Here is a 25,522-nt window from a genome sequence, read left to right as displayed (position 1 = left end):
CCAGTGTCACGGAGGTATCCAGGTATAGAGGGAATGAGTGGTTGGAGATAGGAATCCACCCATTCACACAGGTGTTCATTCAGCGACGAAATACCAGCTACTATTGGTCTGAGGGGAGGAGGAAAAGTACCCTTGTGCATCTTGGGTAATTAATGGAAAATTGCCACAACTGGACAGTCAATAATAAGATATTCCATTAATTTCTCGGGTATGTGGCTATCCTGTACTCCAAGGCGCACAAGTGAACTAAGCGTCTTTCTGAAAGAGGGGGTGGGGTCACATGACAGGGGTCTATACATACTTATATCATTTAACATTTCCATGTTTACTTTCTTGTACAACCCACTGTCTAGGACAACCACCACCCCACCTTTATCAGTCTGTCTGATAACTATGTTGTCCAAGTCAGCCAAATCTTTGAGGGCTTTCCTCTCTATATAGGTTAAATTATTACATTCTGGACCTGAATTTCTGGACAACACAGTTAATTCAGAGTCGACAGCTTCCTAAAAAGTGTCAAGTACTGGGGTACGTGACATAATCGGTTAAAACCCTCTATTAGTACTAGTGAATTTAGGAATATCTGTTGTAAATTTACTGTCACATAGATCTTGTAAATTGGACGACAATGCCAACTCCATAAAATTGAAGCCGGCAGTGGAGCCCAACCCCTTAGCCTTAGACATGATAGACAAATCAGAGTAAGGTGTCTGCTGCAAAACATTTATATCACTATCATCTCCCACAACATTTGCTACATTTATGGCCACATTTGCATTAATACTTTTATCAAAATGCTTATGTAAAGTTATATTTCTAACGAAGCGGTTCAGATCTAATAATGTCCGAAACAGGTCAAATCTGCAAGTGGGAGCAAAGGAAAGTCCTCGTGACAGTACATGTAACGGAGTCTCTGACAGTATTGTCGCCAAGAGGTTGAATATAGGAATTGTAGCATTTACCTCTTGTGATTGTATCTCGTTCTTTTGCCGGGAACGATGTTTTCTGCCTGCACAGCGTTTTTTGCCGATTTGCTTGGCGCCTTTCCTCTTGGGGTTGTCGGCAAGGGTGAAGACGCGGCAGATGGAACAGCCGGACCGGACTGCAGGTCAGGATCACTGGTATCCATGTCACAGGATTCGACTGAAGAAAAGCTGACTTTAAGATCTTTTCTATTCTGTGTGTTATTATGATGTTTGTATGAGTTCTTACGCTTTTTAAGGATGGCTCTTGGGGTCATATTTTTGACATCATTAGGCCATAAGAAGACTTTGTTGGTCTTATAGTCCTCCAAGTCACGCAAGAACTTTTGCTGCTTGACAGATGCAATTGATGTTTCCAATTTCTGGATATTTTCTGTAATTTTCTTATTGCTGTCCACATATGCAGGATTATTTTCATGTTGGATCATAGACAAATACATGCCCATTGTCACTGCTGACCCTGATTTCAAACCTGTTCTATCTGAAGGATACAGGTGTGTTTCTAAGAGGGCCCCTTCCATAGGACAGCGTTTATCACCTAGTCTATTCTTGGAGGGTCCCCAGAGGAAGCCAATGTGGCTTACATGTGTTGGCTCCTATCAATGTGGAGCCAGCAGATGCATTTGTTGCAGTTTTATGTCATGTTCTACCACCTTTTGCTTCCTCTGTCAATAAATCAAGTTTCCCCATTCAGCAATATATAAACTGCAATACGACCGGAGTCATCTATTTACTCACGTGCCGTATTTGCAATTTGCAGTATGTGGGTTGCACCACCAATTCATTAAAAACACGTATCCGCAAACATATCTCGGATGTACCCCACTTTTTATCCCGCAACGTGTCCACTGTTTCATAACACTGTGCGGAGTGCCATGCTGGTAACACATCTGGTTTATGCTTGCAGGGAATTGAAAGGGTCATCATACCTACCAGAGGTGGTAACCTAAAACAAAAAATACTAGATCGAGAGATCTATTGGATTTTAAAGTTGGAAACTCGTTTCCCGACAGGTCTGAACAGGAGGATGGATACTATCCTGCATTACTGACAGCATTTCCAACTAGGCGTTGATGTATATTTCATGATCCACCCACTATTATATAGGTCTGTTCACACGGGAGTTTGCTTCCCTTCTCTTTTCCCTTCTTCTTCTCTTTTTGTAGCGGTTTTCAGATAGTGTATCACTTTTAAGTATCTCTCCTTTTTTAAACATTTTTGATACATTTTAAAAAATATGGATAACTGATTTTTTGCTGTGTTTTTTATTATAGCTGGTATTTCGTATTGATCCATATTGTATTTTTTATTTCTTTTCTTTGTTTGTATAATTTACGGTCTACGAACCGAATTAAAGTAGTTCATACATGACGGCATAGCAATTTATAAATATATATAGCTATTTTCTATTTATTCGATGTGAAATATGGTTCATGTCATATTATACTATGTTTGTCTAGTAGTCATGGATTTCTATATGTGGGCGGTACGAACTCCCTCGCACAGGTGTGCGTGATGTCAGTTCCGTCCTCCCATACATATATAAGTGATCTCTTAAGGTACCCACATTGTATGACTAAGGCCTCTGTGTAAGGCCGAAACGCGTCACCTGTACCTTGTTTCTTTGTGATGTTCCATATGGTATGTGAATAAATTTCTAGATAGGGGATAAGATTTCTACGGGTGGAGTACCCCTTTAAACAAACAGCTGCCACAGACATGGGACTGACCAACTAGCTCACATACATGGTGGCTTTTGCCTCCGTCAACAAGAGGGATCAGACATTTTAATTTCAACTGCTTAACCTTTTGGTTTTCGGAAAAATAAGCCACAATCACCTAAGTCAGGCAATGGCTTACCTCTCTCTGTCCCCGAACACATGAATGTTTGGATGAGAGCAGCAGACCTTTTAACAAAAAATTTTATTCAAGTGGTCCTCTGAAAAAGACAAGCAATATCTAGAAGTCCTTGACAAATAATCTTCCCATTTTTTCCTAAAGAATTATATGTTGGGAGCATGTGGTCTTAAATCACAAAAAAAGCCTATTGTGTATTACTGCAAACTAACAGCCTTACTAAAAGTATGAAATTACCGTCTGTCTGATTGACTATCACAATCTTTCTCAATAGGACCTGCATAAAACAAAATTGTAGGTTAATAGGTTTTCCAATAAAAATAAATACTAACAAATCTTTTGATCTTTGTAAGGTTGTATTCACATCACATTCTGTGCTGTGTTCTATGGGTATCCAAGGAAAAAGATCATTAGAATACATTTCAATCCCTGCAAGCTGGTAAACCACATGACTGCACACTTCTCCCACCTTGTACTAATGATTGGTGGGGGTCTCAGCAATAAAACCCCCGACGGATGAAAACTTCTGAGATGTTTCTGTAACAAGTCAAACTTTTATTTATTTATTTTATTTTTTTGACAGGGACACTTTAATGCACTTCTATTCAATGGTAAGCACTTTCTGAGAAACCCTTTTAAAAAGCATCATCCCCTTCCTGGTACATTCATGTTTACAAATCCTATTCATTCATGATGTGTAAAATTAAACAAATCTAGAAAACAGCCAATTTAATAAGAGGGACAACCAAAGCCATTGCACATCTGGTGGTCAAAATAGGTCCCCAACTGCACTGATTTGTGACAGAAGGATCACAACCTGAGACAATTCTTTTACAAAAATCTATTAGAAAAATAAACCAGGGCACAAAAGGCAGAAATCATGAAAACTGTCTGGGTTTAATTAAAAGGGTATTTTTGCATATGGAAAAAATATTTTAATATGTTACTGGAGCCTTTGAACAATGGTAAAAAAGCAAAACTTACGCAGCGACTTCCGGTTCCCTGATCTGTCTTCTTCATGCTTCTAAGAAAAGAGCTCAGTGCAGGACCTGCCAGCTCAGCCAATCACTTGTCGCAGTGGTGTCCCATCTCGGTCCGTGATCGGCAGTGAGTCGGCAGGTTCTCCACTAACCACTTGTCTTGGAAACAGGGAGAAAACAGGAGACTTGAAGGAACCAAACTGGAGCTGCAAGAGAACAGCCAGCCACTGGAGGTAGGCAAGGACAGCTTTTTTTTTCTATGTTTTAACGGCCACAGCAACATATTTTTTTTGCAAATACTGGAATACCCCTTTAGGGTACGTCCACACGCAGATTTGATGCACAGGATTTTCTGCTGCAGATTTCAATGTAAACTAAATGACTGAGCACAGCTTCTAATCTGCAGTTACAAATCCTGCGCATCAAATTTGCGCAGGATCCTGTATGTGTGAACGTACCCTTACAACATTACTGTGATGTAGATTAACGTTTGACAAGTTGTAGTGCTGGGACCCACTACAATCCTTAGATTTAACAAGGTGAAGCCTGCAGCTGGGTGCATCACTCCCCAGCTCACCACTCCTGAGTCCCTTATAGGGGTACCTCCGGCCCTAATACATCTTATCCCCTATCCAAAGGATAGGGGATAAGATGTCTGATCGAGGGGGTCCCGCCACTGTGAACCCCCACAATCAGAGAGATTGCGGGGGTCCCCAGCAGCGGGACCCCCCGCGATCAGACATCTTATCGCATATCCTTTGGATAGGAGATAAGATTTATTAGGGCCGGATTACCCCTTTAATATTGTCAGTTATAGCTAAAGTGCGTGGCAGCATGCTTCACTCCCTGGCTTAGCTCACTGACTAGTTACAGGAAACTGGCTCCATTGTAGTCTATAGAAACTGTCTCCTGTGGTTAGTTGGACGGGGCACAGAGCCAAAAGTGAAGGGCATTGACGTTTGCTTCATCTGGCTATAATGGACGATCAGAGAGGCCTTAGCACAAAGACTCTGACTAGTCATAATTTTTGCCACATCAAAAGTTAACCTATTCCTATGAATCGAAAACATAGCCGATCAGCCATCTCCAGCCTGTTTGCAGCTGGTGGAAATGGTCGGGCACAGAAAACAGTCAGCTGTGTAACACAATTGGGTTAACTTCCAATAGCATAGCAGGGGTAGGTAAACTGGTTACATAACTGGAATTTATGCAAAGCTAGCTTGTGGGACTATGCTGCAGGCTCGAGATGACCGGGTGGCCGCCATTTAGATTCATGGGAAAACCATTTTAAAGGACTACTTGATTACTTACTAATATTAGAAATATTCTGTGGTCCAAGCACATCATCAATTGCTTGTGCCCTTCTGATCTCCATAAGAGTAGAATTCCTATTGCCTCGTATTTCTTGGCCATATACAGTTTTCCCAGACTTAATCTGTGAATCGTCTAAAAATATAAAAGACAGCAATGAGCTAAATGAAGGAAATAAAATAATGTAGCAAAAACTTAGCAGTATAAAATATGCAAAAGCAGAAAACTGATTATATAAGCTTCTAACATATAGCCAAAGATCTAACGTAAATGTACAGGTGAAGATGTAAAGGTACGTCCTGGTGCGCTAATTACCGGCACACGAGGACGTACCTTTACATCTTCACCTGTACATTTACGTCCTGTGTATGACCGCAAGCATACACGGCAAGTCCCGGCTGCTATCAGTCCGCATTAACCCCTCAGATGCCGTGATCAATACAGATCACGGCATCTGCGGCAATACACGTTAAAATAGATGATCGGATCGCCCACATCACTGCCGCGGGGATCCGATCATCTGTAATGGCCGCCAGAAAGGTCCCTTCACCTGCCTCTGGCCATCTCCTTAGTTCTTCTGGTCTGAGATCGAGCAGACCAGAGCAGGATATTATTGATCAGTGCTATGTCCTATGCATAGCACTGATCAGTATTAGCAATCAAATGATGGCTATTGATAGTCCCCTATGGGGACATAAAAAGTGTAAAATAAAATAAAAATAAAGAAAAATCCCCTCCCCCAATAAAAAAATTGTGTCCCTTTTACCCATTTTACCCCTAAAAAGTGTAAACTTATGTAAACATATTTGGTATCGCTGCGTGCATAAATGTCCAAACTAACAAAATATAATGTTAATGATCCCGTACGGTGAACGAGGTAAACGTAAAAAATAAAAATAAAAGTCACAAATTTAGCTTTTTTGTCACATTTTATTCCCAATTTTTATTAATAAAAAGTGATCTATGCAAACATGGTACCAGTAAAAAGAACAGATGTTGGCACAAAAAATTAGCCCTCATACCAGACCCATATAGGGTAAAATTAAAATGGGGGTCACATGTGAGTATTTATTTTTTTACGTTTATGTCAGAACCGCTGTAAAATCAGCCACCCCTGTGCAAATCACCAATTTAGGCCTCAAATGTACATAGTGCACTCTCACTCCTGAGCGATGTTGTGCGTCCGCAGAGAATTTTACGCCCACATGTGGGGTATTTCCTTTTACCTCTTTTGAAAATAAAAAGTATGGGGCAACACCAGCATGTTAATGTAAATTATTTTTTATTTTTTACACAAACAGGCTGGTGTAGACCCCAACTTTTCCTTTTCATAAGGGGTAAAAGGAGAAAAAGACCCCCAAAATTGGTGGTGTGACGTCACAAGGGGCGTGGCCGAACCCTGCAGCACTTGTCAAAAATACAGAAACTCCTTATTATAGTCAGTAAAACCTTAGACCAGGGATAACACCTTAAATGCCTTCCATTATAAGCCACAATGCTTGTGCTAATATGGCATGAGAAAAAAACTAAAGAACTCACTATACTCATTACTCAACACACACTAACTAAATACAGTTGTTTTTTTTTCACTTTTACTTAAATACTAAAGAAACAAAATCAGTAGCCCAATGTAGTACATAGTTATTATTAAGCAAAATGCTATTTTATGTACATTGTCATAGATACCTGATACTGTAGTAGAAGGTAAAGGACAGGTCTTCTGAACTTGTCCAGATTGACTACTTGCTCTAAAAATGGAGAGATTTCTTTGTGTTAGTAACTAAATGGTCTGTGAAGCTATTAGGGATCGACCGATTATGGGTTTGGTCGATATTTCCCGATAATATCCCACCCCGCCCCATTGCCTCCCCCATTCCCGGTTTTATAATTACCTGTTCCCGGGGTCTGGGGCCCGCGCTACTTCTGCCTCCTGCTGCGTCCTGCGTTACGCTGTGCACTGTGCAGCGCAATGACGTGTGAGGTCCTCAACGCGACGTCACCGTCAGTGCACACAGTCACAGCTCAGGAAGGGAGCCAGAGGTAGCGCGGGCCCCGGGAACAGGTAATTATAAAACCAGGGATAGGGGAGGCAGTGGGGCAGCGGCGGTGGGGGAGGCAATGGGGCAGCGGCGGTGGGGGCGGTGTGCTGTGCGGGGGGGTTTGGGGGTCAAGCGGCGGTGGTTGGGAGGACCCCAGGACAGGCAGGGGGAGAGAAGCAGGTGGCGGCAGCGGTCTCTGGCCCAGCAAAAGCCGCTGCAGTTCATTGATTTAAAGCGCCCGCTTTAAATCAATGATCTGCAGCGGCTTCTTTGGGGCCGGGGGGGGGGGTGTGTGGAGAAATAGACGATAACTTATACCGGAATATCGTTATAAGTTATCGGCTATTGGCCTGAAAGGCCACAGATTATCGGTATCGGCCCTAAAAAATCGATATCGGTCGATCCCTGGAAGCTATCAGCATGGATTCTTTCACATACTTTATCGCAACAATACGTCATATAGCCAAAGCTTAAAGGGGTACTCCCTTGGAAAACAATTTATTTTATTTTTTTAAATCAACTGGTGCCAGAAGGTTAAACAGATTTGTAAATTATGCAACACAAAAAGAGAAACACAGCCACACATCCACCATTTGTAATTTGATCTACTTGCTTCTCAGCATAATTTCAAACACTAAAAGGTTGTTAGTATACATTTTGATCAAAAAGTACAAGCCCACCTCGTTAGAGTGGGTCCCTAACCTGACACTGGCGTAGCGCCCGGTGGCGACCACTGCCTCCGAGACCCCATGCCCAACAGGGGAGCGACCCACTACTGCCCGACCAAGCCCCTGGCTCCGGGCCACTCCACCTGCCGCCACAGAGAACCACACCAGTATGAAACCTACCTTATCTGTGGGGTGGAGTGGCCCGGAGCCAGGGGTTTGGTCAGGCAGTAGAGGGGCTGCCTGGCTACTGGGTCGCTCCCCCGTTGGGCATGGGGTCTCAGAGGCAGTGGTCGCCGCCGGGTGCTACGCCAGTGTCAGGTTAGGCACCCATTCTAACGAGGTGGCCTTGACGTGGCGAGTGGGCTTGTACTTTTTGATCAAAATGTATACTAACAACCTGTCAGTTTTTGAAATTATGCTGAGAAGCAAGTAGATCAAATTACAAATGGTGGATGTGCGGCTGTGTTTCTCTTTTTGTGTTGCAGATTTGTAAATGACTTCTATTAAAAAATCTTAATTCTTCCAGTACTTATCAGCTGCTGTATACTAAAGAGGAAGGTGTGTAGTACTTTTCTGTCTGACCACAGTGCTCTCTGTTGACCCCTCTGTTCATGTCAGGAACTGTCCAGTGCAGGAGAGGTTTGCTATGGGGATTTGCCCTTACTCACTCCCCCCCCCCCCCTTGCCAGGGTCAGGGTTTTTGTTTAAAGTCCCATACAAGTCTATGGGAAATATATGTTACTGCATAACTTCCAAACAACTGGAGATATTTCGATAATACTTGGTCACATGATACGTATATGTCCACTTAAAATATAGGATAGTTAACTTAACCCTTAACTACCCCCATTTGTGAGGGTCAGGGTTTTTGTTTAAGTCCCAAGCAAATCAATGGGAAATGTATGTTCCCACATAACTTCCCTACGGCTGGAAATATTTCAATACCTGGTACACATATTACAGGTCGGGATATAAGGACGGGATATGACAACAATATATGAGGACGGGATATGAAGTCAAAAGCTTCCTCTGTTGATTTTCCTCCACAACAAGGTTTAGGAAGTAAAAACCGGGCAACACCGGGTACTCAGCTAGTTTCTAATAAGAATAACAGAGGAACAGCATAACACAGAGCTATAAGAATTGCCTTCCTAAGCTGCAGTGTGACACGTCCGGCCCGGCAGCGATGTCCCGCCTTGGCAAATGATTCGCTGAACTGCAGTGTGAAACACCGGGCTGGGTGCTTCCCGGGCACGACAAGTTACGCTGCAACTGAGAAAGGTTCGACTGGAGCAGGACACCGGAGGCACATTGGGAGTGTTAAAGATCTTTGCTTGCTTTAAGATCTTTGCTTGTTTGGTGCCCCAATATGTTGCAGCAAGCCAAAAGAGCAAAACACATGGGTGAAGTATACATTCCATATAGAATATTCCCAAAAAATATACACCACTTTGTATAAGGGTGTAGTCACAAGTACAGTATCCTGTGCATATTTAATGCACAGGATTTGATGCTGAAGATTTTTATGTAAACTAAAAGACACAGCTTCAAATCCTGCGCATCAAGTATGCACAGGATACTTTACATGTGAATAGATCCTAAAGGGTTATTTGCAAGGAAGAAGGGAGGAAGACGACCTATCAACTCAGGCGCTGCGGATTCTTGTGCCAAGGAATGGATGGAAACAGATATGTGCAATCACAGATCCCTCGGCAGGGACCACTTTATGGGTAAAAAAAAAAAAAGTACAGATTACGCGTCTGGCAGCCGCCGCCGAAAATACTTCGGCACTAGGGCCGTGGGGCAATGAGCCGTCACCACTGACAGCCGTGCAGTGCTCGTGGAATCCGCACAAAGAATGAACATGTTCCTGACTGATCCCATTTACACAAATGGGGTCTCTCGGTGTCCATTATTTTAGAGGAGTGTTTTCAGGACGGAGCTTCCTTTAGCGGACCACAGCAGTAATGTGAACGTGAAGTAATGTCAACGAGGTCAAACTCAGAATTAGAGATAAGCAAAGTTACAGTAATTCGATTTGTCACAAATTTCTCGGCTCGGCAGTTGATGACTTTTCCTGCATAAATGAGTTCAGCTTTCAGGTGCTCCGATGGGCTGGAAAAGGTGGATACAGTCCTAGGAGAGAGTCTCCAGCCACCGGAGCACCTGAAAGCTGAACTCATTTATGCAGGATAACATAAGCAAACCCGAGCCACGAGGTTCGTGACGAATGGAATCACTGTAACTTCACTCATCTCTACTCGGAATCTAAAGGCAAATCTTACCAAAGGAACAGACCTCTCCTGACAGAGAAAACAGTCAACATGTGAGCAAAGTCTGTTCCTGTGGTTCAGAGGAAGAGAGAAGAAGCATATCTATCCTAGATAAAGGAAAGAGGGAGGTTCTAGTGAGCTAGGGGAAAACGCCTTAGTAGATGATGTCCATTATGTCCATGTTATGCCTTCAAAAATCACCCATGTTCATTCATTTTACAATTAAAAAAAAAAAAACTACTGTACAGCGTTCTCAAAATTGACAGCCATATGACTAAAGTTTACCCCCCTCCTTATTAGACTTGTCCATTTCTTCTTCTTTTAAGACAGGTATAAACTGTTTACATAGTTTATAGTACGTACAGTCGGATTTATCACATTTACATACTTTTCTATTTTCAGTAAAATCTCAGTTTTATTTTAGTTCTCATGCATTCATGAAGTAAAATATGCATGGCAAAAGTATCCTGGTGCATGAAGTACCATGGGGTCGGGAAGCACATTAACATCCTAAAGTGGTTTAACCCCTTAAGGACCAGGCCAATTTTTATTTTTGTACTTTAAATTTTTTGAAAAATCATAACGCTTTTAATTTTGCACCTACAGACCCATATAAGGACTTGTTTTTTGCCTCATCAATTGTACTTTGTAATGACGTCACTTATTTTATAACAAAATCTACAGCAAAACAAAAATCATATATGTTTGTGGGGTGAAATTGAAAAAACAAAAACGCCATTATGTAACTTTTGGGGGCTTCCGTTTCTATGCAGTACACTTTTCGGAAAAAAATTACACCTTATTCTGTAGGTCCATACAGTTACAAGGATACCCAATTTATGTAGGCTTTATTTTACTACTACTAAGTTTAAAATTGTCATCTTCTGACCCCTAATACTTTTTAATTTTCTGCATACGGGGCTATATGACTGCTCATTTTTTGCACAATCTAGTTTTTATTGGTACCATTTTTGGTTTTGATGGGACTTTGATCGCTTTTTATTCATTTTTATGGTATACGAAGTGATAAAAAATTAGCAGTTTTGGTATTCCTTTCGGTGTACGTTGTGGAACGTGTGGTTTAACTAAACTTATATTTTAATAGTTCGGACATTTACTCACGCAGAGGTACCACATATGATTATGTAAATTTTTTATTAGGGGGTAAGTGATTCAAACTTATTAGGGAAGGGGTTAATTAACTTTAATTATAGGCAAGGGTCCTCCCGCAGTCCACTCAGCTGATTGTGACCTGCGATTCGTTGTGGATGTCCCGATCAGCTCCGCTGAGCTAACCTGCACTGTTAACTCCCGCATTTAAATGCCGCAATCAACTTTGATTGCGGAGTCTGAAGGGTTAATGCTGGGTATCGGCCCGATCAGCGATGTCTGGCATTAAACGTGGGTCCTGGCTGCTGATAGCAACCGGGAACCACCAGGTATGATGCGTGCTCAGCTCGTGAGCACGCTTCAAACTATGGTGATGGGACCAGGGTGTACAGGTACACCCTTGGTCCTTAAAGCGAACCTGTCAGATCCAACAAAAAAAACATTTTTTTTAAATATATCACTCAGTACCTAATCCTAACCATGTACATTTACATTTTTATGTGTCTAGAACTTTTATTTATTTTTTTATTACACTATTAATTTAGCTCACTAGTCTGAATTCCTCTCAAATGGACCTATTGGTTTTGCATGCTTTACAACATATCAAAAGTTTTTGTATCTGACAGTGCCCATTTAAGTACCAGGACTGAAAGATAGATTTAAAGAATTCCTCCCTAAAATTTGGGATGTAGTTTAAATAATTGAGTAAATTCTGGTGGGTTACATTATTCTGCCAACTCAGATTTTTGGTACCCTATATAATTATTGTATGTATATATTACTCCTGCGCACTTTTATATCCATTTATTTCCATATGTGTGCACGATCATGTACATTTATATTTATACATTATAGATATACTCATCCAATTTATTGTCACCCTCTCATATTCTCATTTTTTCATTAATTTTTTCCATTATCCATACATACTTGTCTGTTCACTTCCATTTTTACAACAAGATTTTTATTTTTATCTTTATTTTTATTTATTTATTTTTCTATTTTTATTTTTATTAACATTTATCTAATTCTTATTTTTATCAGCCACATGGTACAATCATATTTTATCCCATTTGTTTTGTATTCATGCCATACCTATTTGATTATCTATTTCTAATATCTTCCTTTTCCTTACCCACTTTTCTATATTTTCTCTATCTCTCTACCTTATATGATCCAGTACCTTACTTTACTTTTATCCCGCAAACTCCAGGTTTTCCAAGTTTTCCTCCAATCACTAGCCACACTATATAAAATGTTCTTGACACGTACTGTATACATACATTTCTACTGAGGAAAAGGCCCGAGGCCTTGAAACGCGTCTAGAAACTTATCATAGACTTGCATCTACTATCATACATATGAATTCATCTTCAATATAGCGATATTCCAACTTGTCATTTGCAACTGCTGGAAGTCCCCATTATCTGGACAACTGCTCTACTATGCGCGCACAGCGCTCAGTTCACACGAGGCACGTCGCACCTACTTCCACCGCTGCTACTACACTACCATTGCTGCTAAACTATCGCCATTGCCGCCGTCTCCTTGGATCAACCAGCAATCCACGGCATACCAGAGAGGCCGGTGCCACCCGTGCCAGCCGAGGACCACAGGAGAAGGAGACATGCGCTGCTACTAAGACACCGGGCACCTCCGGAGACCTGACATCTCCGTGTCAGCCCGTACAACCAGCCCCATAGACGGCTTCAGGAGTGGTGAGTGGTGCCGTGCACCAGACCTCGTATCGTTATTCTTAGCAAGACTCTATAAATGTGATACATACTGTACCACCAACGATTGTTACTGTTTATTCCACACAAGGATCGCAAATAATTGAACTGTGTACTTGGCTACTGGAACTCTATCATGAGAACATTGAACTGCTGCTAGCACAATATTTTCATATGGATGCAAGTTTTTAATATATTTTTTAATATATTTTATTCTTTTATGAGTATTTGTTTTATCTATACTTATGCACTGAGTTTTATGCACTAATTTCTATGTCCCTTGCAAGGGCCCTGCAGGGACAGGTATTAGTGACTTATATATACCTGTGACTTATATCATTAAAATTACCATATTTATTATCTGGATCATATGCTAATATTTCTGATACACCTTGAGGACTGGTCCTTAGTTGTTTTTCAACTATACCTATTTACTACGTGGAATGGGGCCTATAAGTATTTTAATTTAAAATAACTATCTGTCCTAAAAACCACAGGGTGCACTTGGTGGGTTGTAGGGGGGAGAGAAGGGGGTCCAAGAAACCAACAGAGCTTCCACAGCTAACGCTAGGGGATCCCGGGACCGGGCGATGAAGCGCAGGACCCTTCCTGTTCCGGCGGGACGCAAACAGGTTCACGTCCGGAGTCTCCCAGCGACGGCATATTTGGGCAAAGACCACTCGCGGGGATCGGCTGTGGAGCGACTGAGAAAGTCCACCTCCCAATTGTCCACCCTGGGAATATGGACCGCCGAGATGGCGGGAACATGCCATTCCGCCCAGGACAGAACCCTTATCACCTCTTGCATTGCTAACGCACTGCAGGTGCAGCCTTGGTGATTGATGTACGTCAGCGCCGTGGCATTGTCCATTTGTACCCGCACTGGAAGGTGGCGAAGATGAGGTTGCCAATGAAGGAGGCACAGGAAGATTGCCCGAAGTTCCAGCACATTGATGAGGAGATGGGACTCTGGGGAGGACCATGGCCTTGAGCCATCTTGTTTTGGAAGACACCTCCCCAGTCGAGGTGACTCGCGTCCGTGGTCAGGACCTGCCAGCGAAGCAGCAGAAAGGAGCGACCCTTCCTGAGAAGAGGGGTCTAAAGCCACCAGAGGCGGCAGCAGCGGACACTGGGAGGAAGCCGGATCTCACAGTGGAAAGAGAGAGAGACCACCTGTTCCACTGCGACAGAATGGCCAGCTAGAGGGGGCAGTACCAGAACTGTGCATACGGGACTGCCTCCGTGGCTGCCACCATCTTGCCCAGCACTGCCATGCAGGAGCGGATAGGAATTGGGCTCGAACGCCGAAGCAGACGAATGCCCAACCTCAAGGACTGGAGCTTGTCCTCTGGAAGAGTAAGCGAAGCGGATCCCCAGGAAAATCAGTGATTGAGTCAGAGGAAGTTTGGACTTTTTCGATTGATAATCCAACCAAAGCTGGTCATGGTCTCCAGAGTGATGCTGGGGCTCACCCGATTCTGCTCGAGAGATGGCACTTTGATGAGCAGGTTGTCCAGGTAGGGGACCACACAAACCCAGCGGGAGTGGAGAATAGCTACCACCACTGCCAGTGTCTTGGTAAAGACCCAGGGAGCTGAGGCCAGCCCAAAGGGCAGAGCCACAAACTGAAAATGACCTGCAAGAACTGAAAACCTGAAAAACCGCTGAAAGGCCTGAAAGATGGGAATGTGCAGGTAAGCGTCTTGGATGTCCACCGAGGACAGAAACTCGCCCGGATGCATGGACGCAACCACCAACCTCAAGGATTCCATGCAGAAGTGCCGCAGGAGCACATGGCGGTTGAGGAGCTTCAAGTAGAGAATCGGGCGAACAGCGCAGTCTTTCTTTGGAACCACGAAGAGATTTGAGTAGAACCCCGAAAAACGTTCCCGAAGAGGAACCGGCACAATCACTCCCTGGGAAAGAAGGGTGTGAAGGGCAACCTGAAAGGCTGCAGCAAGGGCGGGAGACAGAGGTGAGCGGGACCAGAAAAACCGATGCCGGGGTATAGAACCATAGCCCGATAGCCCTGGGAAACTACCACCCAAGCATCCTGCAACTGTGCAAGCCAAGTGTCCTGAAAGAGGGACAGATGACTGCCCACCTGAGAGGAAGCCATGGATGGAGTCCCCCCAACAGGCAGTGGGAGGCTTGCGGGTTCCGGACTTGGCAGAAGGCGGTTTGAAAGGGTATCCGCTTTCCAGGAGGGGCAATCTTTAAAAGAAGGGGCCCTCCTGTCCTGCGGGGCCGTCTGCTTGTCCGAGCGGCCCGAAGGAAACCGAAAGGGCTGAAAGGAAGAAGACTTCCTACTCGCATCCGTGCGGTGCAAACGATTTTGGGACAAAAAGGAACTCTTCCCCCTGGTAGCCTCAGAAATAAACTCGTCCGGCCGCTTGCTGAAGAGACGAGAACCCAAAAAACCAGAAGCTACGTAAGAGAACACTTAGAGGCGGCGTCAGCATTCCACGCCTTGAGCCACATGGAGCGTAGGAGAGCAACAAGGTTGCCCGAGGCAAAGGCCACACAGTGGGCTGACTCCACAGATGCAGAGCAGAAGTATTCACCGGCATTGGAGAGTTGCTGCGCCAAATCCTCAGGGTCGCCTGGGGATGAGCCAGCAAGAATACCCTGAATCAGAGGGTGGAGCCGAATCAGAGTCCGCCAGCTCCCCAGGGGACCGGGAGCGCACCGTGGGGTCCTGGGAGCGGGGTGAGGTAGATCAGGAATGGGGGCGCGGGAACCTGGAACGGACTCTGGGAGACTGGTCGCGGCAACGCCTGGAGGAGGAGAGGGAGCAGGGGCAGGACGCTTCCCGAGCTGAGGTTTCAGGAGAAGAATCCGATGATAGGTGCCCTGGACGGGGTGAGAAGGCCGCAGAGTGAGGTGGGCCAAGGGAACCTACAGTAGCCTCCCTACAAGACGGGCGCAATGAGGACCGCAGAAGTCACCTCCCGACGGGCCCTGGTCAAGTCGGATATCGACTGGGAGAGAAAAGAAACCAACAGCGGAGCGGGGTCAGACACCAAACGCTCCAGCGGACCTTCCTGGGCAGTAGCCAAGGGAGCATTAGGCCGCAAGACCGTACAGGCAGGAAAGGAGGTCTCAGTAGAGCCGCCTGGCATTTTGGTTCTGCAGCCCAAACCGGAATAGTAATTGACCAGGGCAGGGGTGGGGGGGTCTAGGGTCGGACATGAAAGCACAAGTCAGTCAGACAGCCCAGACAGGAGCGAGCTCACCCAAATTCCTGTTTCCCAGACAGTAGCGTGTCCTATGTCCAGAGTGAAGAAGATTCTGACAGGAGGCAGCTGGAGCCAGCAGCAGGGAGGAGCAGATGCAGGGAGGAGCAGATGCAGGAAAGGCAGCTGGAGCAGACTGCCGTGTGTGTGCAGCCAGCAAACTGAGGAGAGGAGGGAGGAGCCCCAACCGACGTCATTGCCCAGCAGAATTTCTTGTCAGCCCCATGGGAGTAGTTAGAACCACCAACCCAGATAGGTTAGGGAAAAAAAAGGGGGTGCAAAATGACCCCCAGAGCATGTGCTGCTCCAGGACTGGCTAAAGGCCTGATCCCTGGAGCGCGTGCTAATTGACCATAGGGAGAGACGAGAGGAGAAACCTAACCCTTGCAGCACACGCAGGCAAGGATAGGCCGAGACCCTGACCCTGGAGTGCGTGCTGCCCGATCCTAGGCTTGGGGGGGGGGGGGGGGGGGAGAGAGAGGCAGAGCGCCCGAGCAGTGAGCGGAACTTAAAGGGGTATTCCAGGCAAAAACTTTTTTTTATATTTCAACTGGCTCTGGAAAGTTAAACAGATTTGTAAATTACTTCTATTAAAAAATCTTAATCCTTCCAATAGTTATTAGCTTCTGAAGTTTTCTGTCTAACTGCTCAATGATGATGTCACGTCACGGGAGCTGTGCATGATGGGAGAATATACCTTGCATGATGGGAGAATATCCCCACAGGAGCTCCTGGGACGTGAGTCATCAGAAAGCAGTTAGACAGAAAACAGCAATTCAACTTCAGAAGCTAATAACTATTGGAAGGATTAAGATTTTTTAATAGAAGTAATTTACAAATCTGTTTAACTTTCCGGAGCCAGTTGATATATAAAAAAAAGTTTTTGCCTGGAATACCCCTTTAACAGAGAAATAGGGTCAAGGCCGTGGTTTAAATTTACAAGCTATGCACCGGTCGAGGCCCGCTCCGGACACCCAGAACTCAAAGATGTTGGCCAGTGTGCAGGGATAGAGGGGAGATCGCTGGCACTGGGAAATATGCCCACTGCTGTGCGAAGGTTGCACGGACTGTTGCACGTACCGGAGCAGCGTGACAGCCGTGGGCTGCTCCGGAGAACAGAGGGAGAGACTGCTGATAAGAGCGGTGCCCCCCCCCATTAACCCACGCAGTGCCAAGCCAGACAGGAAGAGCAGGCAGGGGACAGCCAGAACATAGAATAAGGGGGGAGATCCCAATACACAGTGCCCACATAAAGAAACCCCCCCCCCCACCCCCCGAAATAAAAATAATAAGCAGAGAAAACAGCCCTTACCCCAAGAAATGGGAAGGGGGGGGGGTTGAGGACCCACATGGATCATACTCACCTGAGGAGTCTTCGACCAGCTGAATGCCACCTGCATCATGCCAGGCTACCATAGCGGGCGAGCAGGCACTGGTTGGTGAGGAGGGGTTAACGGCCCATACTTTATGCAAAGTGCCCCTAGCTCGCTTGCGGGGGATCAGGCAGCGCCATGCTCCTGTCGCCCCAACCTAAAGAAAATAAAAAAGGAGAGGAAATCTAACTAAACATAGAAACTAGGGAAAAAAACTAAAGTAAGAAGACCAGGTCTGGAGAGCTCCAGACCTGTGTCTGCCTCCTACTAACACTAAGCTAAAATTCATTAGCTCAGAGTCAGGGGGCGGGTATATCCTGCCAGGAGGGGCTGACTTCCTTTAGTTTTTTTGCCTAGTGTCAGCCTCCTAGTGGCAAGCAGCATATACCCAAGGTTCCGGTGTGCCCCAATTGAAGCGATCGAGAAATACATAGCATCAGTGAATGTCTCCTGCAAAATCTTTGCTAGAAATTCAAATGAGGATCCTTCTCTTCTGAGCCCTGCCGTGTGGCCAAATAGCTGCTTATGACCACATATGGGACTATTCTATACTCAGGAGAAACTGGGTTAAACATTTTGGGGGGACTTTTCTCCTTTTATCTCTTCTAGTAAAAAATTTGGAGTTGCACCAGCATTTTAATGTAAAAAAAAATTTAAAATGTCAGTAATATTTATGAGCCCGTTGATGACCTGTGATGTGTAAATGCTATATGTTCCTCTTATTACTTTCCTTGAGAGGTGTAGTTTTCATAATGGTGTCACATGTGGGGATTTCCGAAGTCCTGGCACCATTTTTAAAGGCACCATGGCCCCGGACTTCAATTCCAGCCAAATCCTCTCTCCAGAAGTCCACATATGGGGTATTTTCCCGCTTGGTATAAAAATTGGGTCAGCAAATTTGTGGTGTTTTTTTCTCTTTTTATCCCTTGTAATATTGAAAAATTTGGTAAATAAATAAAAAATATTAGTGTAAAAAATGTAATTTTTATTTTTCCGACCCACTGTAACAAAAAATTGTCACACATCTGGGGGGGGGGGGGGGGGGGGAGGGGGAGTGTAAATACTCAATGTACCCCTTGTTACATTTCTGCAAGATTTTTGCTGTTCTGGCACCATGGGGGCTGTGTAAAGGCAACATGGCCCCCAACTTCAATTTCAGCCAAATTCTCTCCAAAATCCCAGTTGCTCCTTCCCTCCAGAGCCTTGTTGTGCACCTGCACAGAACGTTATGTCCATATGGAGCATTTCCAGATTCAGATGCATTTTCTCAATTAACCCCTTGTAAAAATGAAAAATTTGGGACTACAACATGTTAGTGTCAAAAAAAAAAAATACAAAGATTTTGACTTTTCACCTCCACTTTGCTGCTATTCCTGTGAAACGCCTAAAGGGTTAAAAAAATTACTGAATGTCATTTTTACTATTTCTGAGGGGTGTAGTTTTTATAATGGGGTCATTTATAGAGAATTTCTAACATGAAAGCCCCTCAAATCCACTTCAAACTCAACAGGTCCCTGAAAAATTCAGATTTCGAAATTTTTGTGAAACATTTAAAGAGTACCTGTTATCAAACCATATTTTCTAAACTAACTCAGATTATACTCCCTAACTACTTCTAACACCCCTCCTGCCCTTACAAAAAAAATTCTGAGCTTTAAAAAGCTCTATCATATCTTTCCCCTTGCTTACATTGTGTCAGCTCCCGGCAGGAGAAAGTGGGTGTTCCCCGCCACCCCTGTATGCACTTCCTGAGTTTTGTCTTCTGCCAGGCCGGGAGGAGACCAAACTAACTGTTTGACTTGTGGCAGGGAACAGAACAGAGCCACCTAGTGGCAGTTTTTTTCAATCACATTAAAAAAATATAAAGTTTGACAATTATAATAGCAAATAGTAAATAGCAAAGTATCTTATAATTACATAAATAACAATATATTAAAAGTTTAGTTTGATGACAAAAACTGCTGCTAAACTTTGAAGCCCTCTAATGTCTTCAAAAAGTAAAAAGATGTCTATTTTATGATGACAACATAAAGTAGACATATTGTATATGTGAATGAATGTCATTTATTTAGAATGACCATTTTCCTTACAAGCAGAGCATTTCAAACTTAGAAAAATGCGAATTTTTTAATTTTTTCATGAAATTGTGGAATTTTTCACAAAGAAATGATGCAAGCATCGACAAACATTTACCACTATCTTAAAGTAGAATATGTCACAAAAATAATCTCAGAATCAGATTGATTAGTAAAAGTATCCCAGAGTTATTAATGCATAAAATGACAGGTAAGATTTGCAAAATGTGGCTGTGTCCTTAAAGGAGAACTCCGGAATAGAAAAATTATTGTCCATACTGCCAGCAGTAAAATAATCAACAGGTACATACCTTCCTTCGCTCCCCTGGTGCCTCTGGTCACCGGCTTCTCTTCCTGGTTGCCGGTGGTCGGCGAGTCATACTGCCAATCACCGGCCGCAGCGAAGTCCCGACTCGGCCGGCGATAGGCTGAGCGGCAGTGTGAGAACGCTTCAAGACACACAATTCTTCACTACACCGGCACCTGCTGCCGGGGCCGAAAACGTCACACTGCCGCTTAGCCTATTGCCGGCCGAGTCGGGACTTTGCTACGGCCGGTGATTGGCTGAGTGCAGTATGACTCGCCGACCACCGGCAGCCAGGAAGAGGATCACAGCGGAGGCCGGAGTCGGTTACCGCAGACACCGGGGGAGCGAAGGAAGGTATGTACCTGTTTATTTTTCTTACTGACGGCAGTATGGACGATCATTTTCCTATTCCGGAGTTCTCCTTTAAGGCCAAAATGGGCTTAGTCCTTAAGGCTAAGTTTCTACTTGGTTTTTTGTCCTGTGTTTTTTCATTTGTGTGGAAATTGTACCTTGGCAGTTTTTGGCACCCAAAATTTGTTGGGTACAAAAAAAAAAAAAAGGATGCAGTAGTGATGGAAAAAAATGTATTTAACGAAATGTATATAAATTTATGACAACATTTTTATACATTTTTAATAAAGTGTGTGTGTTTCACTTTTTTTCTCTATTTTTAAATTTTTTTAGGTAGTACTACTACTCCCAGCATGGAACAGACTGTTGCATGATGGGAGTAGTAGTACCTGTACTAATAGACATATTGCCCCGGGTGTCAGTCGTGACACCCGATGTGATTGTCCATAATATAGCAGAGATATGGATCGGCTCTATACAGCGCTTGCATCTCTGCTCTGTATTCCGGCAGTGATGTGAATAGAACATAACTCATTCATATTTTCCGCCCAGTGTAATTTCCCACAGCTCTGAGGGAAATATGAATGAGTGAGTGGCCGGCCGGAGTATAGTGCAGAGATGCGGAGTGCAAGAGAGTGCCGCTCCAATCTCTGCAATAGATAGGACGATCGCATCGGGTGTCAGTAGTGATACCGGCTGTGATCTGTTCTTACCTGCAGGTACTACTACTCCCAACATGGAGCACACTCTGCTCCATGTTGGGAGCTGTAGTACCTGCATTAATAGACAGATCGCAGCGAGTGTAATTTCTGACACCTGTTGCGATCTGTCTGTTAATGCAGGTACCACAGCTCCCAGCATGGAGCAGAGTGTGCTCCATGTTGGGAGTAGTAGTACCGGCAGTTAAGGAAAGATCACAGTGGATGTCACTCCTGACACCCGCTGTAATCCTCCTGCATAATGTATAGATGCGGCCGGCCGCTCTTCTATGGCTCCCTGCACTGACGGATATATACACCTATTCATATTTCTCACAGAGAGTTGTGATTGGCTGGAACCATCTGACCAATCACAGCTCTCTGCGGGAAATATGAATAGGTGTATATATACGGCAGTGCAGGGGACCATAGAAGAGCGGCCCGCCGCATCTATAAATTATACAGGAGGATCGCAACGGGCAATCTGTCAATTAGTACAGGTGCTACTCCACCCATCATGGAACAGTGTGTTCCATGCTGGGAGTAGTAGTACTATCTAAAAAAAATATAAAAAATAAAGAAAAAAAGTGAAAAACATACACACACTACATTTTTATTATTGTTGGCTACATTTTTATGTCCCCGCCCACATAAATTGTTCCATGTTTTAAAATTAATAAAAATGTTGTTATAAAAAGATACTTTTCGTTAGATAAAATTTTTTCCATCACTACTGTATCTTTTTTTTTTTTTTTTAATGGTACCCTACGAACTTATATTAAAAAAGTTATCTCCATCCCTTTTTTGGATCGCTAAAGTCCACATGGTGTTTTTCTTGGTGTTTTTTACTCCCATACACTTCTATGGGAGAAAAACGCCACGATTTCAGGAAAGAAATACCAGTGGCTCAACATGCTGCGATTTTGCTAAACCGCCAAGGAGCTGAAAAAGGCCAAAGAAGAGTGAAAAAACGCCAAAAGGATAAAAAAAAAAAAAACACAAACTGAAAAACACTAAGTGGAAAAAGAATTTTGCGATTTCTCATTGATTTACAGCTAACATCTGGCCACAGCGTTTTTTAGCCAAAAAAACGCCATGCGGCAGAATTGGCGTTTTTCTTGGCATTTAAAAAAAAAAAAAACAACAAGTAGAAACTTAGCCTAAGGGATTAAATACTGCTCAAATTATTGCCATTTCCATTTAGTGGAAATAAACAAGTGTTGAGCATCCACAAAAGACAAAAACTCATCTGCTTATACAGAGGTAAATCTTAAACCTGCCAGCTAATATGTCCTATTGGTGTGCAAATAAGTCAGGTTTCCCAACTGGTGAAAGTCATGCAAAAAATAAGCCCATCTCTAAAGATTTATATAACAAATGCTACCTTATTCTTTCTTTTGGGCCTGCCACTTGTCTTATGAAACCTGCATTAAAATGTAATACAATAATATTAAATAAAAAAAAAGTCACAACTGAAACTTAAAAGGTTTCCAAACAACATTATTTAACTCTTATTCTTGAATAAGAATAAAGCTTTGTTCACACCTTATTTGTGTATAATACATATTCGGCATGTATTATGCGCAAAAATGCAAAGCGAAAAAGGTGTGCTAAGCAGGCCCGTCGTTTTTATTGGGAATACACACCAGAGTTCACACTTTGAACTGCAGCATCTATTTTTGGCATGCATGTTAACATATTTATGTCATTTATATAAAGATTAGATCAGTTGGGGTCTCAGTGCTGAGTCCCCCTACAATCATTAGATATACCGGAGTGAAGCGTGGCTGTGCACTTCCCTCCCTGGATTGCCACACTGCACCCATCTATATCTAATAAGAGGGGGGCTGATCTGAACTGTTGATAAGTTTGCTTTTATTAAGTTTTTGCTTTTATGAAGAGGTGAGTAGAAGCCTTGACAGAGGAATGGCTGTGGATATAGTGTTTCTGTTTTTTGCTAAAGCATTTGATACTGTCCCTCATAGACGTCTGACAGGTAAGTTAAGGTCTTTGGGTTTGGAAACTTTAGTTTGTAACTGGATTGAACACTGGCTCATGGATCGTACCCAGAGAGTGGTGGTCAATGATTCGTACTCTGATTGGTCCCCGGTAATTAGTGGTGTACCCCAAGGTTCAGTACTGGGCCCGCTGTTTAATTTATTTATCAATGATATAGAGGATGGTATTAACAGCTCTGTTTCTATCTTTGCAGATGACACCAAGCTTTGTAGCACGGTACAGTCTATAGAGGATGTGCATAAGTTACAGGATGACTTGGATAGACTAAGTGTCTGGGCATACACTTGGCAAATGAGGTTCAATGTGGATAAATGTAAAGTTATGCATCTGGGTACTAATAACCTGCATGCATCGTATGTCTTAGGGGGGATTAAACTGGCAGAGTCACTGGTAGAGAAGGATCTGGGTGTACTTGTAGATCACAGACTACAGAATAGCATGCAATGTCAGGCTGCTGCTTCCAAGGCCGGCAGGATATTGTCATGTATCAAAAGAGGCATGGACTCAAGGGACAGGGACATAATACTCCCCCTTTATAAAGCATTGGTACGGCCTCACCTGGAATATGCTGTTCAGTTTTGGGCACCTGTCCATAAAATGGACACTGTGGAGCTGGAAAGGGTGCAGAGACGTGCGACTAAACTAATATGGGGCATGGAACATCTTAGCTATGAGGAGCGATTAAAGGAGTTACAATTGTTTAGTCTTGAGAGGAGACGTTTAAGGGGGGATATGATAAACGTATATAAGTATATAAATGGCCCATACAAAAAATATGGAGAAAAACTGTTCCAGGTTAAACCCCCCCAAAGGATGAGGGGGCACTCCCTCCGTCTGGAGAAGAAAAGGTTTAGTCTAAAGGGGCGACACGCCTTCTTTACCATGAGAACTGTGAACTTATGGAACAGTCTACCTCAGGAACTGGTCACAGCAGGAAAAATTAACAGCTTTAAAACAGGATTAGATACATTTCTGGAACAAAATAACATTAATGCTTATGAAGAAATATAAAATCCCATCCCTTCCCCAATATCGCGCCACACCCCTACCCTTCAATTCCCTGGTTGAATTTGATGGACGTATGTCTTTTTTCAACCGTACTAACTATGTAACTATGTAAGTCTTTGCTACATGTCAAAAGTTTATTTCAATAACAGGAACACTGTAAATATGCTTGGAATAAGTGTCATGTTACTTTTTAAGCATAAGGAGCATGGGAGATGCAAGATACAGATGAGTCCCTTAACCAGGGCCAGGATCAGTGCATGCTTGAGTAACAGTGCTAAATACAAAATATACAACCTAGTCAACACTAGGATAGTGGCTGGAATAGAAAAGCCAGTATAAACGTAAAAAGGCCTGCAGAGTATGAATACTTAATATTAGGCTAATTTAGATGGTTAATTTTTAATTATTAATACATGATCTTGTAGCCTTTAATAAGACATATTTTATAGGGATCGACCGATATCGATTTTTTTAGGGCCGATACCGATAATCTGTGGCCTTTCAGTCCGATAGCCAATAAGTGGGAAGCCTATTGGCTGAATTTGTGTGAGGGGCGGGATTTAGTAATTGGCCTGCGGCTTCTGAGTCTGACTACCCTGTACGCACCGGGCGCATGGAAGTCCTCATTGGGTGACTCTGTCCTACGGCGGGCATTTGAGTTTTCCATCACTCTGGGAGCTCTGCGGGCTTTGCTCCCCCTGCTCAACCTATCAGTGTAGACGCTCCTCACTTTGCATGTAAATGAACCGCAACCGGCTCTGTGTTAAAACGTTAGGTAATTTTCTAATAGACTTCGGTCTTCCAATACCTCTGCTTGCCGTCAGGGAAAGGAAACATACTAATTTCAAATTCAAACCGTTCTGAGCTAGCCGTGCACAGTCTAGTGTTTGTTACAATGTATCCACAATCAATCCGTTACACTCAAACTGTTCAAGGGAGTTGCATTAGGGCACACACATGGCTGATGCACGCCAAACCACAGGTTCAAACTAGATAAATTTCGCACACTCACAGCAATTATATTCCACGCACGCTCTTAGTATTCACACTGCACGCAGGCCATTAGCTGTCCCACTGCACGCATGCTCACGGCATTTACACAGTCCATAAGCTCTCAGCATTCATACTGTTCATACGCTCATGCCTTTCTTTCACTCATGGCTTGGTACACTGTTCATACGCTCACAGCGTTTTATTCGGTTCACACGCTCATTGGTTTTACAGCATCCTCACGCTCATGGCATTCATACTGCATACGCTCTTGGCTTTTACTGTACACACTCATAACATTCACACTATTCATACACTCTTGGCATTTAAGCTGTCCGTACGCTCAAGTAATTTATGCCGTACGCATTTGTTCATACGCTTATCACATTTACACTGTTCATATGCCGAGGCGATTACACTGGGTATTTGCTGTGGCTTTTACACTGTTCATGCGCTCTGGCGGTTATTATTCATTATGCTCATGGTATTTATTCTGTTGATATGCTCAGGA

The 25,522-nt window shown here is 43.6% G+C and overlaps 1 protein-coding gene across 15 annotated transcripts in view; it reads right to left on the bottom strand.

Annotated features, from left to right (window-relative positions):
* The window catches only part of LOC130369622 (uncharacterized), a 214,064-nt gene that overhangs the window by 66,491 nt on the left and 122,051 nt on the right, over positions 1–25,522 (bottom strand). For 11 of the 15 annotated variants that reach the window (XM_056575062.1, XM_056575066.1, XM_056575069.1 and 8 more), the window contains 4 exons: positions 22,379–22,418; positions 6,818–6,879; positions 5,132–5,266; positions 3,078–3,117 (listed from right to left, as the gene is read on the bottom strand). The exons of 1 other annotated variant lie outside the window; for it this stretch is intronic. In XM_056575062.1, coding sequence (XP_056431037.1) covers positions 3,078–3,117; positions 5,132–5,266; positions 6,818–6,879; positions 22,379–22,418 — 277 coding nt within the window. The remainder of the gene's footprint in view (positions 1–3,077; positions 3,118–5,131; positions 5,267–6,817; positions 6,880–22,378; positions 22,419–25,522) is intronic. 3 more of the 15 variants (XM_056575068.1, XM_056575067.1, XM_056575071.1) reach the window with 1 other exon arrangement.

This window comes from Hyla sarda, chromosome 4 (assembly GCF_029499605.1).
Source record: "Hyla sarda isolate aHylSar1 chromosome 4, aHylSar1.hap1, whole genome shotgun sequence".
Classification (NCBI taxonomy): Eukaryota; Metazoa; Chordata; class Amphibia; order Anura; family Hylidae; genus Hyla; species Hyla sarda.
Note: the sequence above shows the minus strand (reverse complement) of the source record. Positions and strands in the feature narration are given on the sequence as shown.